At 41.0% G+C, this 23,724-nt stretch overlaps 1 protein-coding gene across 1 annotated transcript in view; it reads right to left on the reverse strand.

The window, feature by feature from the left end:
• Positions 1-8,193: 8,193 nt before the first annotated feature.
• LOC131690290 (MOXD1 homolog 2-like) overlaps positions 8,194-23,724 on the reverse strand; it is a 71,330-nt gene continuing 55,799 nt past the window's right edge. The window contains exons 4-7 of the mRNA XM_058975949.1: positions 19,337-19,615; positions 18,285-18,470; positions 9,536-10,363; positions 8,194-9,009 (exon numbers count right to left, since the gene is read on the reverse strand). Coding sequence (XP_058831932.1) covers positions 8,683-9,009; positions 9,536-10,363; positions 18,285-18,470; positions 19,337-19,615 — 1,620 coding nt within the window. The 3' untranslated portion in view covers positions 8,194-8,682. The remainder of the gene's footprint in view (positions 9,010-9,535; positions 10,364-18,284; positions 18,471-19,336; positions 19,616-23,724) is intronic.

A 23,724-nucleotide genomic window follows, 5' to 3' on the forward strand; every position in this document is an offset into this window, starting at 1 on the left:
CTGCCAATTTAATAGTTTATTGATTTTAGATTTTTTTTTATCTTTAAATGAAAATGTGGACTGTTTTCTCGTGGTACCACATAGGTTACAATATAGGTTTTGTTATTTTGTAAGTAGGATGCTTCCACATTTTCATACAGGGACCCACATTCCAAATTTTCTGTGGGTATAGTTTGCCAGTTTTTTGAAAGCGAGTGACGTCATACTAAACGAAATAACCAGAATAATTTTTAATTAAATTCTGTAAAATGTACGACTATTTAAAATAACGAAAAAAATTATTTTGTAAAAACAGTAATTATCTGTATCATGATTGCTCCGGCGAGCGAAAATATTATTATATTGTTAGCTCCGCCCCATGGCTTGACTATGAGCTTACCAGCTTGCTTGTCACAATATTAACGTTTACAATTTATGAGTCTCGTATAAATAAACCATTCCTCATAAAACGTACATGACGAAATAATAACCAATTTTAGTAAAAGAAAAAACAATAACAAATATTATAAAACGTAGTGGGCTTCATTTCATAAAAAAATTGTACAGCTAGTTTGTTCTATGTAAAAATCTATGAGCTCAAATTGGCGACTAATATCTAATCCAAATTTCTCGATTCCCAATTCGCACAAAATTTCAAAATCTTTGAAAATGTGACAAAAAAGACGTATAAAATCAATATTCCAAACACCGTCTGATCCGATAGCTCTGCTTTGACCGTGAGAATAATACACCCTCAGACGGGGCTCTATCCATCCTGAACGAGCGTACTTCCGATAGCAGAAATCACTCCTTATGCATAACATCTCTCTCGAGTGTCCCCGCATCTGTCGCCCCGCTCCGCCAGGACCAAGACCGGATAGTCGACTCGCGTCTCATTTACATTTTTGTCAACAGTGATTTTTATTCGTCCACGGCTTCATTTGAATTTCATTTGCAATCTCAAGTGCGCTTCTTCTTTTCCGCTCTGCTCACCACCGATCGTCTCGCCGGCACACGGCTTCTCCAACATGGCGATGGTTTGGATTGGGTGCTACTAAAATTGAACAGCTAGATGTACCCATTTCGTGGTCTTATCAGCAACGCTTTCCGTCATTCTGACCTGGCGCGATAGCCGGAGGGAGAATAAGGTGGGGAGGGGGGCAATTTTCAGCGTAGTAATGAATAAATAAATGAAGCGTTCTTTATTCTCGCACCAACCGAAACGTGGCGGCCCCAAGCTCCACAGCTTATGTCCTGCAAGACGCTGAAAAAAAAACGCGAAACGATGAAGAGATTGCATTTCGAAGGGACTTGCTTTGCCGGTGAAATAAATGGCGACAGATGATCGGGAGGACATGTAATTGAAACGGGACGCTATCGGGGTTATTATCGAGGGAAATGAATTGGCCCGTGTTTTCAGTTTTATGCTGAATGTCTGCTGTGAAGTGGGTGTAGATTTCAGAAGAGCTTTACTGCAAATTGGAAAAATTGTGACCAAAATCCTTTCCAATTATATACTAGACGGAATGAATCGTCCTTCTCCGGCGTTTTTATCACCTTAGGCTGACAAGGTTCAGCATCGGTGCCGGCCATGTTCTCCACTTTCGAAATGTTTATTTTAACAATGTCTGCCAACTCGACGAAGCGCTTTTCTTATCACCGCTAAGAGCGATCCGACTCTCGTTCGCCCCGGTCTTTCCGCTTACATAGAAAACGATTCTACTTCTTTTCGTTACACGGCACGGCACTACCCCCATTGCCGGGGTAATCGTGACGGCAGCTGCCGGAACAAGGACGTGACGCTTCTGCTGATTTCCGTTCAGCTTCCGGCTCGGCATTTGTTTCTCCAGAGAACATTCGATCTGATAAATATTTCAAATTGTCTCCGAAATAGACACCATACCCAGCGGGATGGCCCTGTTGGAGGCGATTCTGATTTGCTTCATTACGGTTTAAATTTCGCAATTTATTCGCCCTCTCAGAGCGCGGGGCTGGCGCGTGGGGAAGATGCACAGTAAATAAGTGCCCGGTTGTTGGTCGTAATGGACTGTCAAAAGTTTTCGGCTGAAAAATAGTTGATAACAAGATTGCGCAGATTGGGAAGTGCTTGTAAGCTGTTGGCATTGCACAATTAGCGAGAGTTGTGCCGGTAGTGTGTTGGTTTATAAAGAAAATGATTCATTAGGAGTGTAGAATTTCTTTCAACGTTGTAAAACCATCAGATGAATGAACAGGTCAGCATGGGTCTTCGTCATTTGAAATAAATATCTTTAGAATGTTTTCCTTGAGGTTATGTTGGTGAACATTTATTTAGTAGTTTGGGGTCTTGGACTTGGACCTGGACTTGGACTTGTACTTGGACTTGGACTTGGACTTGGACTTGGACTTGTACTTGGACTTGGACTTGGACTTGGACTTGGACTTGGACTTGGACTTGGACTTGGACCTGGACTTGGACTTGGACTTGGACTTGGACTTGGACTTGGACTTGGACTTGGACTTGGACTTGGACTTGGACTTGGACTTGGACTTGGACTTGGACTTGGACTTGGACTTGGACTTGGACTTGGACTTGGACTTGGACTTGGACTTGGACTTGGACTTGGACTTGGACTTGGACTTGGACTTGGACTTGGACTTGGACTTGGACTTGGACTTGGACTTGGACTTGGACTTGGACTTGGACTTGGACTTGGACTTGGACTTGGACTTGGACTTGGACTTGGACTTGGACTTGGACTTGGACTTGGACTTGGACTTGGACTTGGACTTGGACTTGGACTTGGACTTGGACTTGGACTTGGACTTGGACTTGGACTTGGACTTGGACTTGGACTTGGACTTGGACTTGGACTTGGACTTGGACTTGGACTTGGACTTGGACTTGGACTTGGACTTGGACTTGGACTTGGACTTGGACTTGGACTTGGACTTGGACTTGGACTTGGACTTGGACTTGGACTTGGACTTGGACTTGGACTTGGACTTGGACTTGGACTTGGACTTGGACTTGGACTTGGACTTGGACTTGGACTTGGACTTGGACTTGGACTTGGACTTGGACTTGGACTTGGACTTGGACTTGGACTTGGACTTGGACTTGGACTTGGACTTGGACTTGGACTTGGACTTGGACTTGGACTTGGACTTGGACTTGGACTTGGACTTGGACTTGAATCCAGCTTTGTACCTCATGTGGGCAAATTTTCCAAGGTAAGATACCGGACAACGGTTTTTGCAAATCTATAGCTCTACATTCTTTGATGAAAACCACGCCATCATCTGCAAGCTCTCTGAGCGTGCATGAGTTACCATAACATTGGTCTATGTCTCATGCGTAGAAATTGTACAGAAGCGGTCTTAAACAAGAGCCTTGTTCAAGACCACTGTAGCTTATTAAAGGCTGAAGCAAGGGAATCATCAAATGGCACAGTCTGTGCTTCAATATGTAATCGAATGTCAGACTCGACTCTCTGACCACGCCGTCAAACACAACGTCCCGTGAGGGTACATATACGCGGTATTCTAACGTAAATAGCAACCGTGTTTGATTGCTTCGGGTCACACAAAACAACGCGAACCTTGTTTAGTCTTACCTCTGTCCAAGTTCTGTTACGGCTGAAAACCGTTGTGTCAGGTTTTTCGAAATTGTATTAAGTTAAGGATGAACGAAGAGAGCAGTTTTTTCCACACCGTGTGTTAGATCTTCATGAAAATTAATCAGCTTATTTAGAATATTGTTATAGTACCGCTGATTCGTTTTTATGAAGATCTAGTACACTGAAACCTCCATTTACGAACTCTTTTTTTACGTAATATTCGATTCACGTAACTTTTTTTACGAACTAAATTCGAAATAACAAACTCTTTCTGGAAAGTTTGAGCTCGTATATTACAGCATGAAGTTATATACTTATATATACTTAGTTAATTGCTACTAATACAAGTTGGGTATTTTCGGAATGGGGTTGACGAGTACATGACGGAAATCGATGTCTTGAGCCATTTTGGAATCCAAGATAGCGACTTCCGGTTTAGATAAATTCTCTATAACCTCAGCAATATGGGTATTTTAGGAATGGGGTTGACGAGTGCATGACGGAAATCGATGTATTGAACTATTTTGGAATCCAATTCTCTATAACCTCAACAATATGGGTATTTTCGGGATAGGGTTGACGAGTGCATGACGAAAATAGAACCCATATTGTTCGTTATCAAGAATAATGCTCAACCGGCAATCGTCATATTGAACTTGGAAAAGTTTCCAATTGTCCATTTTCAGCATCTACTTATCAAGCCCGTTCCAAAAATACCACTATTGTTAGGGTTATCGAGAATATTGCTCAACCGGAAGTCGCCATCTTGGATTTCAAAACGGTTCCAATTGTCCATTTTCAGTATCTACTTGTCAAGCCCGTTCCAAAAATACCCATATTGTTAGGATTATCGAGAATATTGCTCAACTGGAAGTCGCCATCTTGGATTTCAAAACGGTTCCAATTGTCCATTTTCAGCATCTACTTATCAAGCCCGTTCCAAAAATACCCATATTGTTAGGGTTATCGAGAATATTGCTCAACCGGAAGTCGCCATCTTGGATTTCGAAAAGGTTCCAATTGTCCATTTTCAGTATCTACTTGTCAAGCCCGTTCCAAAAATACCCATATTGTTAGGGTTATCGAGAATATTGCTCAACCGGAAGTCGCCATCTTGGATTTCAAAACGGTTCCAATTGTCCATTTTCAGTATCTACTTGTCAAGCCCGTTTCAAAAATACCCATATTGTTAGGATTATCGAGAATATTGCTCAACTGGAAGTCGCCATCTTGGATTTCAAAACGGTTCCAATTGTCCATTTTCAGCATCTACTTATCAAGCCCGTTCCAAAAATACCCATATTGTTAGGGTTATCGAGAATATTGCTCAACCGGAAGTCGCCATCTTGGATTTCGAAAAGGTTCCAATTGTCCATTTTCAGTATCTACTTGTCAAGCCCGTTCCAAAAATACCCATATTGTTAGGGTTATCGAGAATATTGCTCAACCGGAAGTCGCCATCTTGGATTTCAAAACGGTTCCAATTGTCCATTTTCAGTATCTACTTGTCAAGCCCGTTTCAAAAATACCCATATTATCAGGGTTATCGAGAATATTGCTCAACCAACGAATATTAATAAGAATGTGAAGCAAACTTTTTTTTTGCGAACTAAATCCCAAATAACGAACACTTTTATACGAACTAATTCAATTTACGAACCCCCGGTTTGGTTCGTAAATGGAGGTTTCAGTGTACACGGTGTAGAAAAAAATCTTTTAATATTTGTTAAATATTTTCATTCGTACTAGCGATAACTGGTGGGATCATTCCGAACTATTCTTTCCACTATTCGAAAGTTTTTGATTATCTGGAGAATTTCTTCCTGGCACCACCGACCAATGTAATCAGAGTCTCGTATAGGATAGCCGCTCCTTTATTCATCTCATTAGAAGCACGTTTGGGGAAAAGTTTGATTATTCTGCAACATATTTAACAATTAATGAAATTTTTTGGCAAACATAGCTTGCTACATATATACACACGACCTACAAAGCTTAAAAACTAAAACTTTGACACCAAATTCACCTTAAAATGTTTTAAAGTTGTAACTATCACGCCCCTGATTTCATCTCAACGCTCCTAAGAGTTCGTCTTACAGTTCCCAAATTCGGTTCAATTAATGAAGGTAAAAATAAAAAGCTCCCTGTCATACCCAACTGGAATTTGAATCGGATTTTCGAATGACTTTCGTCAAAATTCCAACTCAAATGAAACAGCCGATGCCGAGTAGGGAGTAAGCAGGATTTCTGACAGAAACCTGCCAATCATACTCCGACTAACTTCAATGGGATGTACTGAACTACTGACACACATGTGCAAATAATCCGAATAATTTTCAAAAGGGCCTAATACAACATTTAGTTCCGCTGAGTGAAGAAATCTTGCAATTTTCTAGATTCAGATCCAAAACCATTAATAAACCAGACGCTGACCCGTCGTTTTGACGTTCTTGACATTCACTTGACATATGGGCCACGATAGCGTTGTTCTTCGTCAGTTACGAGATCAATAGAAATAAAATTTAAAATTAAAATCTTCTCTTCTTCAGGTTTGATCCTTAACAAAATAATCTCAAATCTTTAAAATGATCATTAAGCGAACTGTTCAGCTACTTGGAGAATATATTCTCGAAGAAACATTTCAGATCACATCAGTAGTAGTAAAATTAGTAGAAATAATTTCTCGTTTGAAATTTTTTTTGCTAAGAATATGATGGTTTGTCCGTAATTTTCCTCCAAAGTATTTTCTTACATTATTGGGCTTTGAATATAGCAAGACCGAGTGAAGTTAAAAATAATCGAAGCCCTTTTTAATGGCTGAAAATGAACCATGGAGAATGAAAACAAAATATTAAATCAAAAATCCATGTAATTCATTCAGTTTAATATCGTACGATAATAATCAATTCACTAATTATAAAATGTTTTCAAGTACTGGTAAAGCATATAAAATAATAGTTATCATCGATTACATTGTGCCAGGCAGTCTTCCTACATGAACATCGTACACAATATTCGCTCTGGTTCTGTGCTCAAATTAAACCCACATTTTGTGTACGAACTCGTACCAAAACACGTGCGCATGTTCGCCTGCACTACCGAACTCCATGCACGTACACGGTGTGCGTACAGTTCTCTTACACACAGGTACGTGGCATAAGTTTTCTCCTTCTCACTTTCATCATCACTAGCGTTGACTTTTTTTGCCTTGTGTGAACCGATCTCGTGTACGTACCCGGTATACGCACACAGATGTTTGAACTAGAGTTTGGACATCATTCGTTTGGGTTCGACATTTGAGGCGTACAGGTGCATCGAGACGAAGCATGTTTGAGGTTGAACGCGTGCACGAAATTTTGTACACAGGCACAAACTTGTCGATGTTCATGAAAAGTCTGGTGCCAGGGCTTACTTTGATGCGTTTGATTCATTGCTGAACGTTCGCTTCGTGCAATAATCTAAGAGGACTGAAAACATGTATTGAATAAATAGGCAGTTTGTTCGTTTGACGTTTTCAGTTGCGTCACTGAATATTGAAAATTAATGCGACAGAATAAGTTCAATTTTCATTAAATGAATTGAATATTTGTAACTCTGCGGAGGAGACACAGTTTTCGATTTCATTCAACGTAGTGGTTAGGTATTTTTTTACGTGGAATGTGTATGTGTAAACTTTGAAAGAAATCGGTTTAGTACTTTTTGAATGGAGGTAAATCATGTTTTTTTCAGAGGCGTTCTACAAAAAGCTTCGTCATCGAATCGTTTGTCGATATTTTTGCATAGAAAAATTACAGAATGTTATTGAAATGACATACTATGACATGCGAAAGTTTTGATAAATTTGCTTCACACAAAGTTCTCAAAAAATTCGCAAGAAAGTGTTTTTTTTTTTCACGCTGAAACCCTTTCTCGCCCACACCCCCCCCCCCCCCCCCCCCACACACACCCTTAAATATTACATTTGTGAAATAGCAATGTCAACATACAAAACTACCAATAGGGACCATTCATAAATTACGTAACGCAAAAATTGCCCATAACGCAAAAATTGCCCAAAATTAACCCCCCCCCCCTCCCCCTATGTAACAAATTGTCACAAATTTTTTCCATCCACCCCTCCCCTGTTACGTAACAAATTCCAAGAAAAAAAATTTTTCTTCGATGAAAACATGTTACGTAACGATCTAGTTAACACCCCCTCCCCCCTATGTCACAACTTGTCGTACCCCCTCCCCCCCTAAAGGCGTTACGTAATTTATGAATGGTCCCATAATGCAAACGCATGCAAAAATATTTATTTGTCACGTTAATAAAAATTAATCAGTCAAACGAACAGTAAAGAAAACCGATTTTCACAATAATAACACGTTAAACGACAACACAAACAACCGCGTAAAAAAACCTACCGTATGCAACAAGATACCAGCAGTGACGAAAGCAAGAACGAAGATGTAGTCATTATACGGCGAAGCTGAAAATGTTTCATCTAGACAATGAACACCAACAATATTTCGTTCTAATTCATGCTGTGTGCCTGTTTGAAACGCCAGCTAAACTTACCATGGGAAGCTTGCAATATTCAAGAACATTTCGGATGAAAAAGCTAAATTTTAACTTTCATTAAATTTCGCAATTTATTATTAGTCCTATTTTATATACAAAATAATACAATGATTGCATCTTCTAGCCTATGTACAAAATATACAACTTCAACAACTGGCTCAGTGTATCAAAAATGGTAAAAAATCAAGCGCTTCTCCGTCGCTTCCATCTCTAATGCTAGTGTTTCGCTTCGTTTGTTTCGTTTAAATATTTCCTCCATGTTCGGATCCTCTGTCTGACAACTAACCACTACGTAACAGAATCTGCTCAAATGACTAGCGATTTCCTATAAAAAAAAACGAACAGAACTACCTGCTCCTTAAAGTAAAACCTGTACAAAAATATTCACTTCTTTGCTTTTTTGTGGACTGTCTCCCTCTCGCACAATTGTTCCCTACCCACTAACACAACAGTCTTGTTTTTCTATGGTCTCTCCCTAGGGGGTTCGGTGCGTGGTTTGCCCCGAATTCTGCTTTCCAATATTTTGTAACACGGCTCCTCACTACAGCAGCGCTGCTAACCTAACCGTGCTGATGAAGATCACAAACAGTGCCACCTTGGAGATGACCAGACCGGAGCTGAGCACGGTCGCCCCGGACGAGCTGCGAATCGATTTGCTTCGCGCGGCCCCTTCAATCACATTGTTGCTTTCGTCTTCGTCCAGCAGCGTCCAGCTGGGCACACTGGTTTCCCGTTCCGTTACGAAACGGTTCACACTGTTGAAACCGCCACCGGTGGAGCTGCCACCATTGGCCGAAACGCCGCACGTTGGCGTCGGACGCCAGATTCGGGTTAGGTTCGGTGCGTATGCGTCTATGTTGTCCGTGCCCTGTTGTTGTTGTTTTTTGGTTTGGGGTGAAAATAATAGAAAGGGGGGTGATCGTTAGTAATGATGGCAAAGCATTTAAACTCGGGTGAAACTAAGGGACAAAGTTTTTCTTCTGCCGTCTGTTCAGTATGGTGGAAATAGCATCGGATCTGTGTAGTTTAAAGCGGAAAGCGGTTACGGGGGGTAAACCTCAATATTTGCATGAAATTGATTTATAAAGTACTTGGCAAACTATTTCGTAATAAATAATCCTCTTAGTGATTTTCTGAGGGCGGAAGGGTAAGAAAGAAACAAAAAGCTACTGCTGAAGCAAAAGTTTTTCCCCCGGAATAAGAGCCCTTTGAAGAGATGCAGATTTGGTTTTCTGATTTTTGACGGGTTGGGAAAATTCATTTCTTTAGTGCAAGCTCTGCACTTCGGGGTGCAGGATAATTTGGGTCAAGATGTTTCCGAGGAAAAGTTTCACATCCGAGCGGTTTTAATTTATTCACAAGTAGGATGGTTCGTGTAGCAGAACTGAACTTACCGGAATTGGGGTGTTGCGAGCACTCCAGCAGAGAGGTTTGAAGGCACCTTTTCGTATCACATACTGGAACGCGTTGAAGTTGACCCTCCAGTCGTAGGAAAGCAGGCGTTCCTCCAGGGTCATTCCGGCGATTTCCGGTGGAGAAGCTATCCGGATTGGGTTCGCTCCCGGGGCCAACTCGTTGATACCGACGGCATGCAGAACCGTTGGTAGACTAGGGATCGAGTGGCAGGATGTGAGCTCCTTCTGGCGAGGATAGTACAGACTCAGTACTAGGCAGGTTTCATCGCGGGACGTGTAGCCTCCGAGTGCAATGGTTTTTCTAGCCGTACTATCGTACGAACATTCCGCTATCAACCGATCACCGGGCAGTGCTTTGACGGGGCTGTGTAGTCGGCGGAATTCCTGATAATTCGAATCGATGTTTAAATCGTGTGCGATCGGTGGCAGTTCCTCGCGGTAACGAATCTGCCGTAACCGGACCTGTTTTCCCATGTGACTGGTTTGCATCATAACGGCGAAAATATTGATTCCCGGCCGGGGGAACGCTCGCTGGGTGCATTCTTCGATGCAGTGACCCTCGGACACGACCCGCTCCTGGCCGGGCGGGATAATATGGCGCCAGTTTGGTTGAATTCCAACCGAAAGCACTCCGGCGTCATGCTTCCGCAGGATGGTCGTATAGTACAGCCGGAGTCCGGAGTTGTCCATCCGGGGGCGCATGTCGATCGAGTTGCTCTGGAAGCCCATGTAGTGCGTTTCCATCATGTAGAAACGGGCCTGGTACGAGTCCAGAGGATAGCCGGCCTCCAGCGGAAAGGTGAAACCCTGCGAGGAAGGAAAAAGGTTAGTTATAAAATTGCATTTGGTTATTTGAGAAGCAATGAAATAGGCGATTAACGGCGTGAAAGACGTGCCCGATTCGGTTTGTAGGAACAATTGTAGAGAAAGCCAAAGTATGGAATACAATAATAATAAATATATCTTCCAATTTTCAATCGTGACGAAATGTTTCTTATGTATTCCCTGAGCGTGCTGAAGCGTACTTGTCGAAAATGTAACTCGAACCAGGGATGCCAAAGGTACTGGTAAACTACATTTTTTCGGTATATTTACATTTGCACAAGCCGTACAGCCCGCTACAGCGACGCATCACTACAGATCTTGCCAGAACGGTAGCCAAACCGAGTACATTTTCCCGTAGAGCAGTAGAATCAATTTTTGTTTTGCTGCTGTACTCCGACTGCTCGGTGAGAGTGTGGCGTATTAAAGATTGTTCTCTCGCTTTGTACACTTTTCTCTGCGCCGTCAAAGGGAGAGGCCCGCACACGAAAGCGTTGATGCTGGTCGTGGCGTAAACGAACCGCATTTATTGTTGTCGTTTGTGATTGAAAATATTGAATAGATTAAAAATATTAAAAAGTGTAAGATAAGGAAAGAGAAGCTGTACCGCTCGCGTCTGGTGGCTGTACTGGGGGCAGTATTTCCTTGTCATGTTACTGCTTTGCTTATAGACTGCCGTACAGCGCTGGGCGTCCTGTAATAGCGAACGACAGCACTGTCGAAAGAGAAATGAGAATGTAGGCAGAAAAATTACAGCCGCAGAAAAGGTAGCCATTTTGCATCCTTGACTCGAACAAATGATTTTTCATTGATCTGACAGTGTTACAATATATTCAAAATTGGTTCCTTCAGCGATGTAGGATTTTAATTTTTTAATGCATAATTTTTTGTAATAAGCAATTTTGTGTCGATTTCTATGACATTTCTATATGTATGTTTCTATTTAAAATTGTGCCATTTCTGGAAAATTCTAAATATCGAAAAAAAAATCTATGTTATTGTTACGTTGAGTAAAAGTGTTGATACGGAATATTTCCTTTTTCGAGCAAAAAGGGGTTATTATTGTTTTGAAGGGATTTAGGTTCAGGCCCTTCTATTTAATCCACTTCGAAATGCAGTTCAATGAGGATTACTTTCTATTTGAGATAACATAGTCACATTTTCCCTTCACGAGAATTATAACATCATCTGCAAATCCAATCACGAAGTATCCTATTTTAGTTAATGGTTTTAATAGGTCGTCTACAATTAATGACCACAATAAGAGTGATAGAACTGTAATAACTTTTCAACTAATAAGATTACAATAAGAGAAAGGAAACAACCGGTACTTGAGTTGTATTTTAAATTGATTGCGAAAACAATTAGCCTACTGGTGGTTGAACATAGACCATATTTACTTGCTTGTATGCATTTTTTACCAAAGCTTTCGTAAGTGCCACTTTCAATATTGTACTGGCAACACTGACATCAATTTACTTGCATATAAGAATATTTTTTGTGTCGTGTGTTCTGTCGCCTCATCTGCGGTCAGCTTAAAATGGATGTTCTTCTATTAGGTTTTAACTTTTGAACATTCCAATGATATTTTATGGTTCTATAAATATCAAAATAACAAAGTCGCAATTGCAAATAAATGTTTCAAAAAAATTCGGAAAGTGAAATGGAAAAAAAGTCAGTAATTTTAATTTGTAATTTATATCTTAATTCCCAATACAAAATTAAAACTTAATTTACTTTAAGTCAATATTGTTATTTTAATAGAAAATGAGACATAAAACATTTCGCGATAAACTAAACTTCTTAAAATCACATGGACTGAAAAATTGTGACGGTAGTTGCCAACAATTTTATATTTTTCTGCCAATGATAATGCGAATTAATATCGTATTTTGTAACAATACAGGAGTTAAGGTATATAATTAGTCAACGTGAACCAATTCTATACACCCATCCCCTCTGCAGGAACAAACTTGGACTTCTTGGTACCTCTTTCCTTTCCTAAATTGTCCACGTGGTATATGCATAAATTCAAAATTTACGTGCACTTGAGCCGTTTTTTTCTGAGCACTAATTTCTTCCCGTCCTGTTTTACTCTCTATAAACGTTGGAGTGCCATTACCTTCAAACCTCCAATACCGCGAATTCCCCAAATACCGCGAAATATTATCCCCAATTCCATTACCATAAAGGCCGCGTAGCTCCGAATTCAATCGTCCCAAATATCATTGCCCCGAATAATACATTACTCCCAATTCCATAACTCCGAATTCTATCACTAGCAAGTCACAATTAGTCCGAATTCCATTGCAACGAATGTCATTTCGCTGAATTCTCCATTATCCCGAATGGTCCTTTACTCTGAATTCAATTGTCCCAGATATAGTTAGACGTACCATGAATGCTCGATTAAGCTAAATTTTACCCTCGAATGCTGTTAGCCCAAATACTACATTTTCGCGAATACAAGTAAAATCATTGTTTTGATTTCCTCACCACTCCGGTTCGCGTCGGCATAATTGTTTTTCAAGCGAATTTCAATATGATGGCACTCGGGTCAAGGGTAGTCGGCCTAATGATTAATCTTACCCGATGAAGTAGCGGAGTTCGACCTACTGGACCAGTACCTACAAGTTTGTACAAAAAGCTCTAAAGTTCGTAAAAATATCATAAAATTCGTAAGATAACCCTAACGCTAATTACTCTTAAGTTTTTGGTACTTCGTTTGAAGTTGGTACTCTGGGTAAAATATTGCTGGTGCTTATAGAAATATAGGACCAGAGAAGATATTTAGACCACAGAATAAAAATCTTGAGTTCAGAAAAAATCCTTTGTAGGATTCCACAGAATTTTGTACCACCGTGTAGAGACCAAAAAAAGCATATAATAGTATCCAACAAATTTGGACGATTTTTTGTCAAACTTTGAATTTTGTAATATATACCGTCATGTTTCGTTTAGTTTTTTTATTTACGTGACTTTAAAAAATTTTCATTCGTCACGTTATACCGTCATGTGCTCTGTAGTAGCCAGTTTAGGGTAAATGTTGAAGTTTGCAAGCATATATAAACAGTGTGAAGTATATTCAGGGTAGTTTAGCTTGAAAAACCCAGTCAGAACCCCAGTAGAGAGATAATCACAGGGTTAATGAAGTTGAAAATGACTGGAAAACAAGATAGAAAATAATTGAGCGGCAGGGCTGCTGGAATGAATGATGCAACTAACAACTGTGTTTTTAACATAGTAATGATTTGAGTTATGTTGCATCTTCAAGTTCAAACCTATCGAAAATTAACAGCTGATTACTATCTTCATAGTCGTAGTTTATGGAGAAAATGTATGCTTTAAAAAATAGCCAATTTTCAAAAAAAATTAAACAATGTCCTAACATGCGTCAACATTGTTAGTGGCAGTGAACAGAGACAGCCTACAAAACATGCTACAATACGTCGATGGAACTGTCTCACACACAAACACAGGGGCAGTTTTCATTCTAACGCAACTATTGCTAATTTCGTTTTTAGATCAGTGTTGCTCTAGGGTCGCTCGGAACTGTCACTTTTGTATTGTAAACATTAGAGCGAACCTAGGGCGACTTGATTCTAAAACCGAAAACAGCATATATAAGGACTGAATCCACCCATGCATACCAATCGTAGTAGCGCTATTGAATTATTTGACGTATTTGAATAAAGATTACATCCCGGGGCGAAGAAATCCGCCCTCGTGGGGCAATTCATATCGCTTGGATGCACTAATCCGGTAAGTACATGATTATTGCTTTGTTGAACGGAGGATGGTGCAAACTGTGTGGCCGTCCGAAAATCCTAGTCGACCGGGAAGTTCAGCAGAAGCGCTGAAACACAAAATCGAGGGGAACTAGGCGCAGTTCTGGCGCCCCTTGGCTCGAAAGATCAGTGAGACTGAACGAATCTTCAAAAAGTACCGCCAGTCCAAGGCATTGTCCTGCGGACGCGCAAGTCCAAGCTGGTCATCGTCGCGGAGCAGCTGGCCACCACCCAGAAGCAACAACTGAAGATAATGGTTGAGAGAATTTTTAGACGGCCACACGACGGGTCTTCCGGAAAAAAGGTACTGCTGTGGTTATCGGTGAGGAAGGAACGCCGAGTCCACTGCTCTTTTAATTTGGATTTGCTGTGAATGGGGAGAAAAAGCCGGAATTTGTTGCCTTCATCCGGCAGTATTATGCAGAAAAAATAATGGCCAGATCTAGCATCGGACACCATAAGTTAGTTGGAAGCGATAGGCCGCTAGAACATCACTGTGGTACATACGAAAGGAGAACCTCCAAACATTCCCCATCTGCCGACCAACGGAGAATTTTTGGACCGACTTAAGACGCAGAATCTATTCTAGCAAATTTTGGGGCAAAATTTGAGAATCGGAGTAAAAAATGAAGAATATCGTTTCTTTCTACAGTTATGCTCATGGTTTTTGGTTATGTACCGTAAGGTTGCTCGTCGGGTTATGCAGTGCTGTAGAAATTCTCTAAAGATCGTATTAATTCCATTACAATTAGTTTCTAATTTTTTTTACCTTCTCTAAAGTTTACAAGACTTCTCCGGACTTCCTTATCTCGAACAGATCAGAACTCAAAAAGGGCATCGCTTGCGAACAGCATACGAACAAAAAATACTATCCGCGCCGACCCACTATAACGTGTACATGTAACAAATAGACTCAGTAAAGTTCCGTTACCCCCAACTGTGAGTGAAATGATTGAACCACAAAGTAAATTTCGCCCACTTTTCGCAGACGCGTCTTAGACCTACAATGTGCGAGGTGGAACAGTTGATCAAGGCGAAAAAGGAACTTGTTATTACAGAAGTTTTACAAATACAGCTACATCATACGAGACAAGTAGTACTAATAACGTTCATCTGCTTAGTTGGGGCATAAAGCTTCGTAGCGAAGAACAACATGTAACATGAAGTCGGATATGAAAGCGTCAAAATTGAGATCCCCTTGTATGACCTTGATCTAACGGCAATTCGTCTACATGATTTGGCACCTCGTACTAGCACGGATTATATTGAAAGATTCATATCGAAGCATGAAGAAGTGGAATCCGTGTCTAATGGCAATTGGAGAAATCTTTTCCCTGGCATTATGTACGGCGCTCGGGTGATACGAATGCAACTTAACCAACCTATATCGACTTACTAGAGTTTCGAGGGCAGATCATCTCAAGATGTTAACTAAATACGCCACCGTGGCAGTTCTGTAATGAGAAGGCACATTACGGTAAGCCATGCGCCAAAACAACTAAAGAAAATACATCTACTATAACGGCCTTTGTCACCTGCTGATACACCTCAGACAGCCGTCAAAAATATATGCTGGACTAACAATATTCCACGGTATCCCCAAGCCAAAGTTAACATAGCTAGGGAAGAAATGAACAACGGCTTTATACCAAACATGTAACAGCGAAAATCAAAGCTCTAACGACGACGACATGGACACGAGGGAAGGTGAAGGCATACGGAATGATCAGTAAGCGACAGAGAGTAAACCAGACCGTTGGTCACTACCAAGAAAGAAAATTAACACAAGAAGCAGAAAGCAGTGCGCCCAAGATTGTCGGCACAGATATTTTTCGATTATTTATTTATTTGTGTATCTATAGTGAGTTGTATTTTTGAAATGTATATAAAAAGGCGAATGACCCTGGAGGTAACTAAATAACAAAGAAATAACTTCTCCAGATTGCATATTCTTCTTAATGAAAATTAATGAAGAAACGTCTACTTGTTCAATAATGAAAAAATAATTAGAATCGGTCAACAAACCATTGAAATATGGCCTTTTGAAGTAAACATTCCGACTTTTATCCATTTTTTTTAATTTACACATTATATTTAACGTTTGGTAGACAACCCTTTTTTCATATTTTTCAGTGTACCATATAAATAACACCTTTTGTACATTATATTTATGTAATTAAATGGTCAGATTTTCCTTTAAAAACCGCGGCACGTATAAACGATCTAAATAGTCAATGGACAAATATGGATTCACGCTTGAAGTCTGGTAGAAAACCCATCTATGACCGCATACCACATCCAAACCGTTATAAATTTCGATTCCGTCAATGAAATATTTTCAAACTTGCAGGAGATATACTTGATTACTATATCTTTCGAATGCCATGTACTAAATAAGTAGGCAAAAAAAATTTTGTTTGTAGAGATAGGACCAAACCCGTGGGTGTTTGCTGGTAGCCTTATGAAACGTGTCATAAAACTTCAAATTGCAATTTCTCTCAAATCCCTCGATGGATCATTTTGAAATTCACTGAGAAGATGCTTGGATACTGTATCTTTCGAATGCCGTATGAAAAATTTATGGTCCTTTTTTGTTAATAACGGTTTTAGGAACACCGTGTATGCACTTACGCATGCGTACAAGATTGCGTGCAAATTTTACATGTAAAAACTGTGATTAACTTTGTCAAATAGAAGTAAATACGTCTTTCAGATACTTATTCTCATTCAAAATTACCAATTAACAAATAAATATTAACCAAAAAATAAATTTAATGCAATAAATTTTAATTTGTCTTTAATTATTTAAATTGTTTGAAGTGTTCCAACCTATACGACACTTCCATTCGCAGACATTAAGCCACATAATATATCTACAAAATGGTGTACTACAAGCTAAAAAATATTGTCATGGAAACAAGATATTACCTTCTAAACATACCCGTCCCAACCCAGACTACCAACTCCCTTACCCATGCAATACTTATAGTCAGTAGTCACATCAGAAGCAATAGTCAAAAATTTTCTAAAAACATTCCCCGTACAGCAGTAATAAAAAATCTTTTGGAGTGCTAAGTAAGCGTTACTAGATGCACAGTGACGGTCATGGCAACTACAGTGAATAAAAAATTGTTCTTCAGTCGATTGTATCCAAAAACTTGCCACCCTTTCGTCAATTTTATAGCTGAGCCATCATTATTAAAGAAACTCAAAACAATGGTTGCATATAAGCTCCTGAAATGGTTTCCGTCCTGCTTCGCTTCCCTAAATAATTAAAATCCTCTCGAGATGCACAATTATTTATGCAGTGCACGGCCCAGTTGCCGAAAAGATACTATCATCCCATCCTGCAAACATATATCCAATTTATCCATTCATATATTTCTCACTTCATCGCAAATTAAACCTCCCGCGGTCTTCCAACGAAAAAAAACGCAAACTCCAACAACCACCCATACAATGCATAATGGGCATCAAACAGAAAAATTATTATTCCAAAACAGTTTTAAACGACCAAACACAACTGCGCTCCCGCTCGCTCATCTTCCACACTCGGATCGACGCCCATTATGCCGTTTATTTTTTTTTTTATTTGTTACATCCGAACGCTTCTGTGCGCCTACTGAGACCCCCCGTCCCTTGCCGATTTCCATGAGCACAGACCGTGCAGCGGAGTTGGTGTACTCTGCTAGCACATTCCTTCGGCAGTGCCGCGACAGATGACAGATTGATGCCCGTCCGCACCGAACAACACCGCGAAAAAAAATCAGATGAAATAAAAGCATAATAATAAACAATTCATAATCGTGAAAAAGCGCTTTGAATGAAAACAATGATAAAGATTTCAAACGGCGGGCGCGCACATTTGCGCGCTATTCGGAATGCTGAATAGGTAACGTCACGCCGCAAGGGGCAGCCGCCTTACAGAGAAATGTGAGGTAGAAAAAAAACGGAGGAACATTGTTGTTTGGCCCTCGGATACGGGGGGAAACCCCCTTAACCCAACCGCAACTCCCTTCACAATTCAGTCAACACCGTGGTGTGCATGAATCAGGTGACACGTGATTTGTCTTCCACGACCGTGTCGTCGTCGGCATATTGAATTAGGCGAAACTTACCTCGGAACCGCGGGACCAGGCGGCCACAATCGAATTACAGGTCAGCAGCTCCTTCTCCGACTTGATGCAGGACCGGCCGTTCTCGCGGGACATGATCTCCAGCTCCGGCGTCGAGCCCTGACACTCGTACAGAACGATGTGCTTCATGAAGGGCAGGTTGGAGCGTGATTCGATCACCGGTTCGTACTGTGCGTGGAAAGAAAGGGAAGGGGTGAAAAAGAAAAAGAGAAAAGAATGCTGATCAGTCAGTGGTTGAAGTCGAAGAATACGCGAGAAATGCAAAAATGTTTTCCTGCTGTTTTGTTCATCCCCCCCCTCGTGGTCGCCGTTGTTATGGGAGTGAAGAGCCGCAGGAATCAAAGATTATTTTAATTGTTGCGAAATTCGTGAGAATCGACTTAATTAATGGCTTAGTCACAGACAAGCAGACATGGAAATTTTGTTCGCGATTTGTCCCAAATTTGTCAAATTAAAAATGCGAAGTACATGAAAATACATAAACTTTCAATCAGTTTGACATGATGGGTCAGGCTCTAAAATCTATGATTTACAATTTATCTCCCCAGAAACGAGACCCATCGCGACGTAAAACCAACGAATCCAGCATGGCATTCATTTGCGAAAACAAATGTGCTGATTCCGCAGTTTTGGCACGGATGTCGTCTCCCGGAGAGTAGCCAGACCAGCCCGCACCGATCGCTAAGCCGCTGCATCGTCGGAACCACGCTGATAGATCATAAAATTTATCGTTTCTGTGCCTTGAACCCCATTAGCCATTTACGAGAGCGTCCCACTGCTGGGAGGGCTAACCGTGCGACGAAAGTAACTACTTCAATTGTTTGATTCGGAATGCTCCATGTCTAGTCGAAACTGAAAAAGACAAAGAGCCACCTACCGCCTACCAGCACGTCATGGCTTGATTTGAATAAATAAAATCAGTTTTATTGGCTACCTTCCCTTCATTCCAATCCAGGTTCATTTCCCCCCACCCGGTTACTGACAAACCACATACACATAGCAGTGACTCTACGTTACCGACAGACACGACTTACCCGTATCATGTGCTGCTTCCGAACGAACTGGTCCAGCTTGAACATCTTGCACCAGCGCAGATTATCATCGCCCATCGGAATCTCGACGTCTTTATTGCGCAGCTCCAGGATGCGGGTTCGCGAGTCCAGCTCGATTGGCACCTGGTTGACGCGCTGGGTGAGGAAAATGGGCACCGAATCCTTGAAAGCTTCGTTCGGATCCGGCAACGTACCGATGGCTTGTGCACCGTTTTTCGGATCCCGGTTGTGGTACATGTAGATGATGCGGATGGTGTCATTCTGAAAGTAGAGGAAAAAGCAGGAAATGTTGTTGAATGGGAAATTGAACACTTTGTCGTCATCATCGTCGTCGTCTCGCCGCTCGCCATCATCAGCAGAAATAACAGTTCAACCGACTTGGCGCTTGCATACATTATCCACGATCTACTGTGCACTGTCACTGACTAGGTCTGTTCCGGAGTCTGGCACTTATTCCTTTCCAATTATCAGCTTATTCAAATGTAAATTTATTTAAATCTCTTCTTGCCGGCAGAGCAGCACGCTGCTCGCTGTTCGCTACACTACAAACCAGACTATAAATAGTATATGATAGACAAGCCATCATCCTTCCGGGGTTGGCTGCTCAATGAAGCGTTTGTTCTATATATTGCTTTCCGGCGCTTGAACTGCCTAGGGTGGTCTCAGGGGGCTGCCCGCGTGCTTCGGCTATCAAACAGTCGACATGGGCCCGCTCTACCACAAAAGGCCCGGACGAACCTTCAAAACTTTTCCTTTTTGCATCATTCCCGGATGAAATTCATCTTCCGCTTCATCCGTAGATCCTGTGACCTACCACCACCACAACCCCCTTGTCCTTCCCCCACTTCCAACGCCGGAAACAACGTTTACACCGCAAGTACTTGCGATGCAGAGATTCGTCAAACTCCTTGCGGGGCCAAAAACCTAAACACCGTCCGCCACTCACATCCATCACAGTGGCGCGCGAGAAACCAGACCGGGGCTCCGTCGAGCGTCACTTGAGTGAGCGCCTCCAGAGGCCTCCCGCCAGAGCTGGCTCGTTATAAGCGTTTTATAATTTAAATTTGCATTCATAACAGCGCAATTTTGATATTTGCATAAATTCATCACTCCCTCGTTCCCAGCGCGCTACCCTGGCTGGCCGAATTCTGCTAGCTCTCTCGGCCACACTCGGCGGGCAGCAATTTTGAAGTTTTTGGTTGTTCCTGGTGGGGAAGGGAACTCGGGGTCGGTTGGCGGAATATGGGAAAGGGACCAAAAAGTACCGCCGTCCAGCAGCAACAGCAGCAGAAGCAGCCGGTCGCACGGTGCAGTGTCCTTCGCAAGGAACGGAAAATGTGTAAGATGAGAAATTATTCGGTGGTGTATCAACGGCGGACCTTAGGGGTTTCGTTATCGCGGGATGGTGAGCTTTTCGGTAGGAACAGAATCAATTGGTAGGTTTGCTTGACAAACGGTAGAATGGTTTTGGTTTTTTTGGTAACAGAAGTTTGTGTTGGAATCTAAGTTAAGTGAAATTGACCACTAATAAAACTGTCAATTCATCAAGTTGATCTGTCACGGTTCACGGTTCACGGTCAACTCAAAAAGTAGCAAAAAGCCAACATGCCAAATCCGACCAAAAAGTGTCGATTCTTCGTAAGACCTCAAGAAGTCACTTTTGGACGCTTCCATGTGGATTTGTCCATTGACAGACTCAGATGTAACGAAGAAATATAAATAATATTTTGCCATGTCCACAGATCGCTTGCCAAACAAGATTTTCTGGTTGGTTGGCTAAGTCCGTTGCCTTTCAAACTTTTTATAGAGGGTGTACCAAACATTTCATTGCTGTTGTTGAAAATAAATTAAAACTTGAATCGAAATGTTGGATTGACGTTTGAATTGGTTCAATAGTCATATTGTGCCTCGTTTCCTGCTGCTCTGAAGCTTTTAAAACATCTTGATACAGTACAATGTGCGATTCCGAGTTGCTACTGATCTATTGTTACCCACACAATAAAAAGTAATGAACAATTGAGTGCGACTTTTCTTTGAAATATAGTCTACAGAAGGATTTTATATTCATCTTAAGTGCGGGGCCCCCAAAATCTTGGGGCCCCTGTCCCTGGCCCAGTATGCCCATGCGTAAAGACGGTACTGCTCGTGAAGTTACATGTTTGGCCATTAAAATGAACCTGAATAACTGCAAATGAAAGTTGACATTATTTCTCAAAATATAAACTGAAAAATTACCTCAACTTAGATATGAATAAACCATGAAAGACACAATTTGAAAGAAAATCACCTCAAGATCCCCACTCAAGCGATGCTCTTAAAATATTCTCCCTTTACAATTAATCAACGAACGACTAACCTGTCAACATAGCAGCGCCTTTTTCGAAAAAAATCGTTTTTTTTCTTCCTCAATATTGTGTTCTACAGCCATCTAATCATCAAATAGCGAAGCCACACTAAAGCATCAAAGGCCCATGAAATAAGAACATCTAACCGCTAACAGCAAGAAAGCAGTACCGATGACGACATGGGCGCTAACGACAACGCGAGACCCCGGAAAACCGAATGACCATCCTGGCTGCGGCAGATAATGCACTAATGCTTCACCGCCAAGGAATAGGATCTCAACGCGCAGCATCAAACTGCGCCAACAAGATTCGGCAGACAGGCAGAACCAATTTGCACCAACTTAGTTTCAAATGAAAGGTACAACCTCGGCTTCTATTGTTTTTTTTTTTTTGATCGGACTTCCGGTTCCGGAGTCATGGGTTGAAGAGTTCGGTTACACAGAAAATTCCCATATAAACTGGTACCACCATGATGACCAAATGATTAAATTCATATTAAAATGTATGCAACATTACTTGGGTTTGCGGGTCTAGATCATTAATGACCAATTGAAGTAGCTTTGACCACATTGGTACCGGTTCTTGATGCCTCCGGGGAATTGGCTAAATTTCTAAGGTAATGTCACACCTTTTTCTCAGGGAATTCTTGACTGATTTTCACAAAAATTGTTTTTAAATGGAAGATACAACACTTTTATTGACTATTATTGTAGTTTATTCAGAGCTGATTATTGGTTCCGAAATTATATGTTGGTTAGTAAAGTCACACAGGAATTTCCCATATAAATCGTCACAATCATAATACCTCGGAGGATCAAAATCCATCTGAAATCGACATCAAAAAACTTCGATTCGACGATCTAAATCACTGACGGCCAATTAAAGATTCTTTAAAGTTATTGTCCACTATCAAAGATTCTCGGGCTTCGGGCATATTTCTGAATTAAAGTCATATCAGTTATTCGGTGATGGCTGAACCAATTTTCAGAAACCGAGCATCAAGGTATAAAATTGGTTTCATCTGTGATCAACCCTCCTCTTCCCAATCTCCCCTTTGAAGGCTCGTTGGCCACATTGACTACCATAAAAGGTTCCGACAGTCCTTGGAAAAATGCCCATCTTTCAAAATTACCATAGGCTGCTATTGAATTTCATTCTGAGCCGACTTATGGTTGCGGAGTTACGGGTTGAAGAGTGTGATAACGCATGAAAATCCCATATAAATCGGTATCAGTATGTTATATAAAAGATGCAAAACTTCATGAAAGGTGCTATTATTTGTTTGGAATCATAGTTTCAGCTCACTGATGCCCAGTCACACCCACATTAACCACGTTGAACACCATCGGCGGAACCGGAAGCATCGGGAAAGTGGCTGTGTTCCTGAATTGAATTCAAGCCTACTTTTCAGAAATATCTTGCTCGATTTTTTTTTAAATATAGTCGCAAATTAAAGCTACAGCATCCCTATTTATTGCTATTAGGTTTCATTTGAATCGGAGTTCTGGTTCCCGTGTTACGGTTTCAAGTATGCGATCACATGCAGAATTCTCATATAAACGGGTATAATTATTAGAGTGGCTTGCGGTTGTATGGGAAAACTTCCAAATGATTTAAACTAGCGGGCACAGCACTTTTTGAGTTCATTTTGTGGTCCCAAATGCCTGTGCAAAATTTGGAAGAAATAATTAATTTCTGCATTTGGATTGAACCATAAGTTTTAAAATCGTTATAACTATTTTTTGAAAACTCGTAACTAGTTACCGTCTTCGACAAAGTTGTTAACCAAGGTTTGAGTTATCGTTTTATAAAGCTGGTTTCTCATATTGAGTGAGATAGCGATCTTTATTAACGTAAATGCAAAATAATTGATTTCCCCATATAAAATCCCATACCAACTTTAAACGCAATGCGCAAACCCGGAAAGCAACTGACCGCTCCCAAACCACAAAAGGAACTCAAAAAGTGCTGTGCTTAAAAATGTCATTTTCTAGCCACTCTAATAATCATATCTAAATGATGCAA

The sequence above is a fragment of the Topomyia yanbarensis genome, chromosome 3, assembly GCF_030247195.1.
Source record: "Topomyia yanbarensis strain Yona2022 chromosome 3, ASM3024719v1, whole genome shotgun sequence".
NCBI lineage: Eukaryota > Metazoa > Arthropoda > Insecta > Diptera > Culicidae > Topomyia > Topomyia yanbarensis.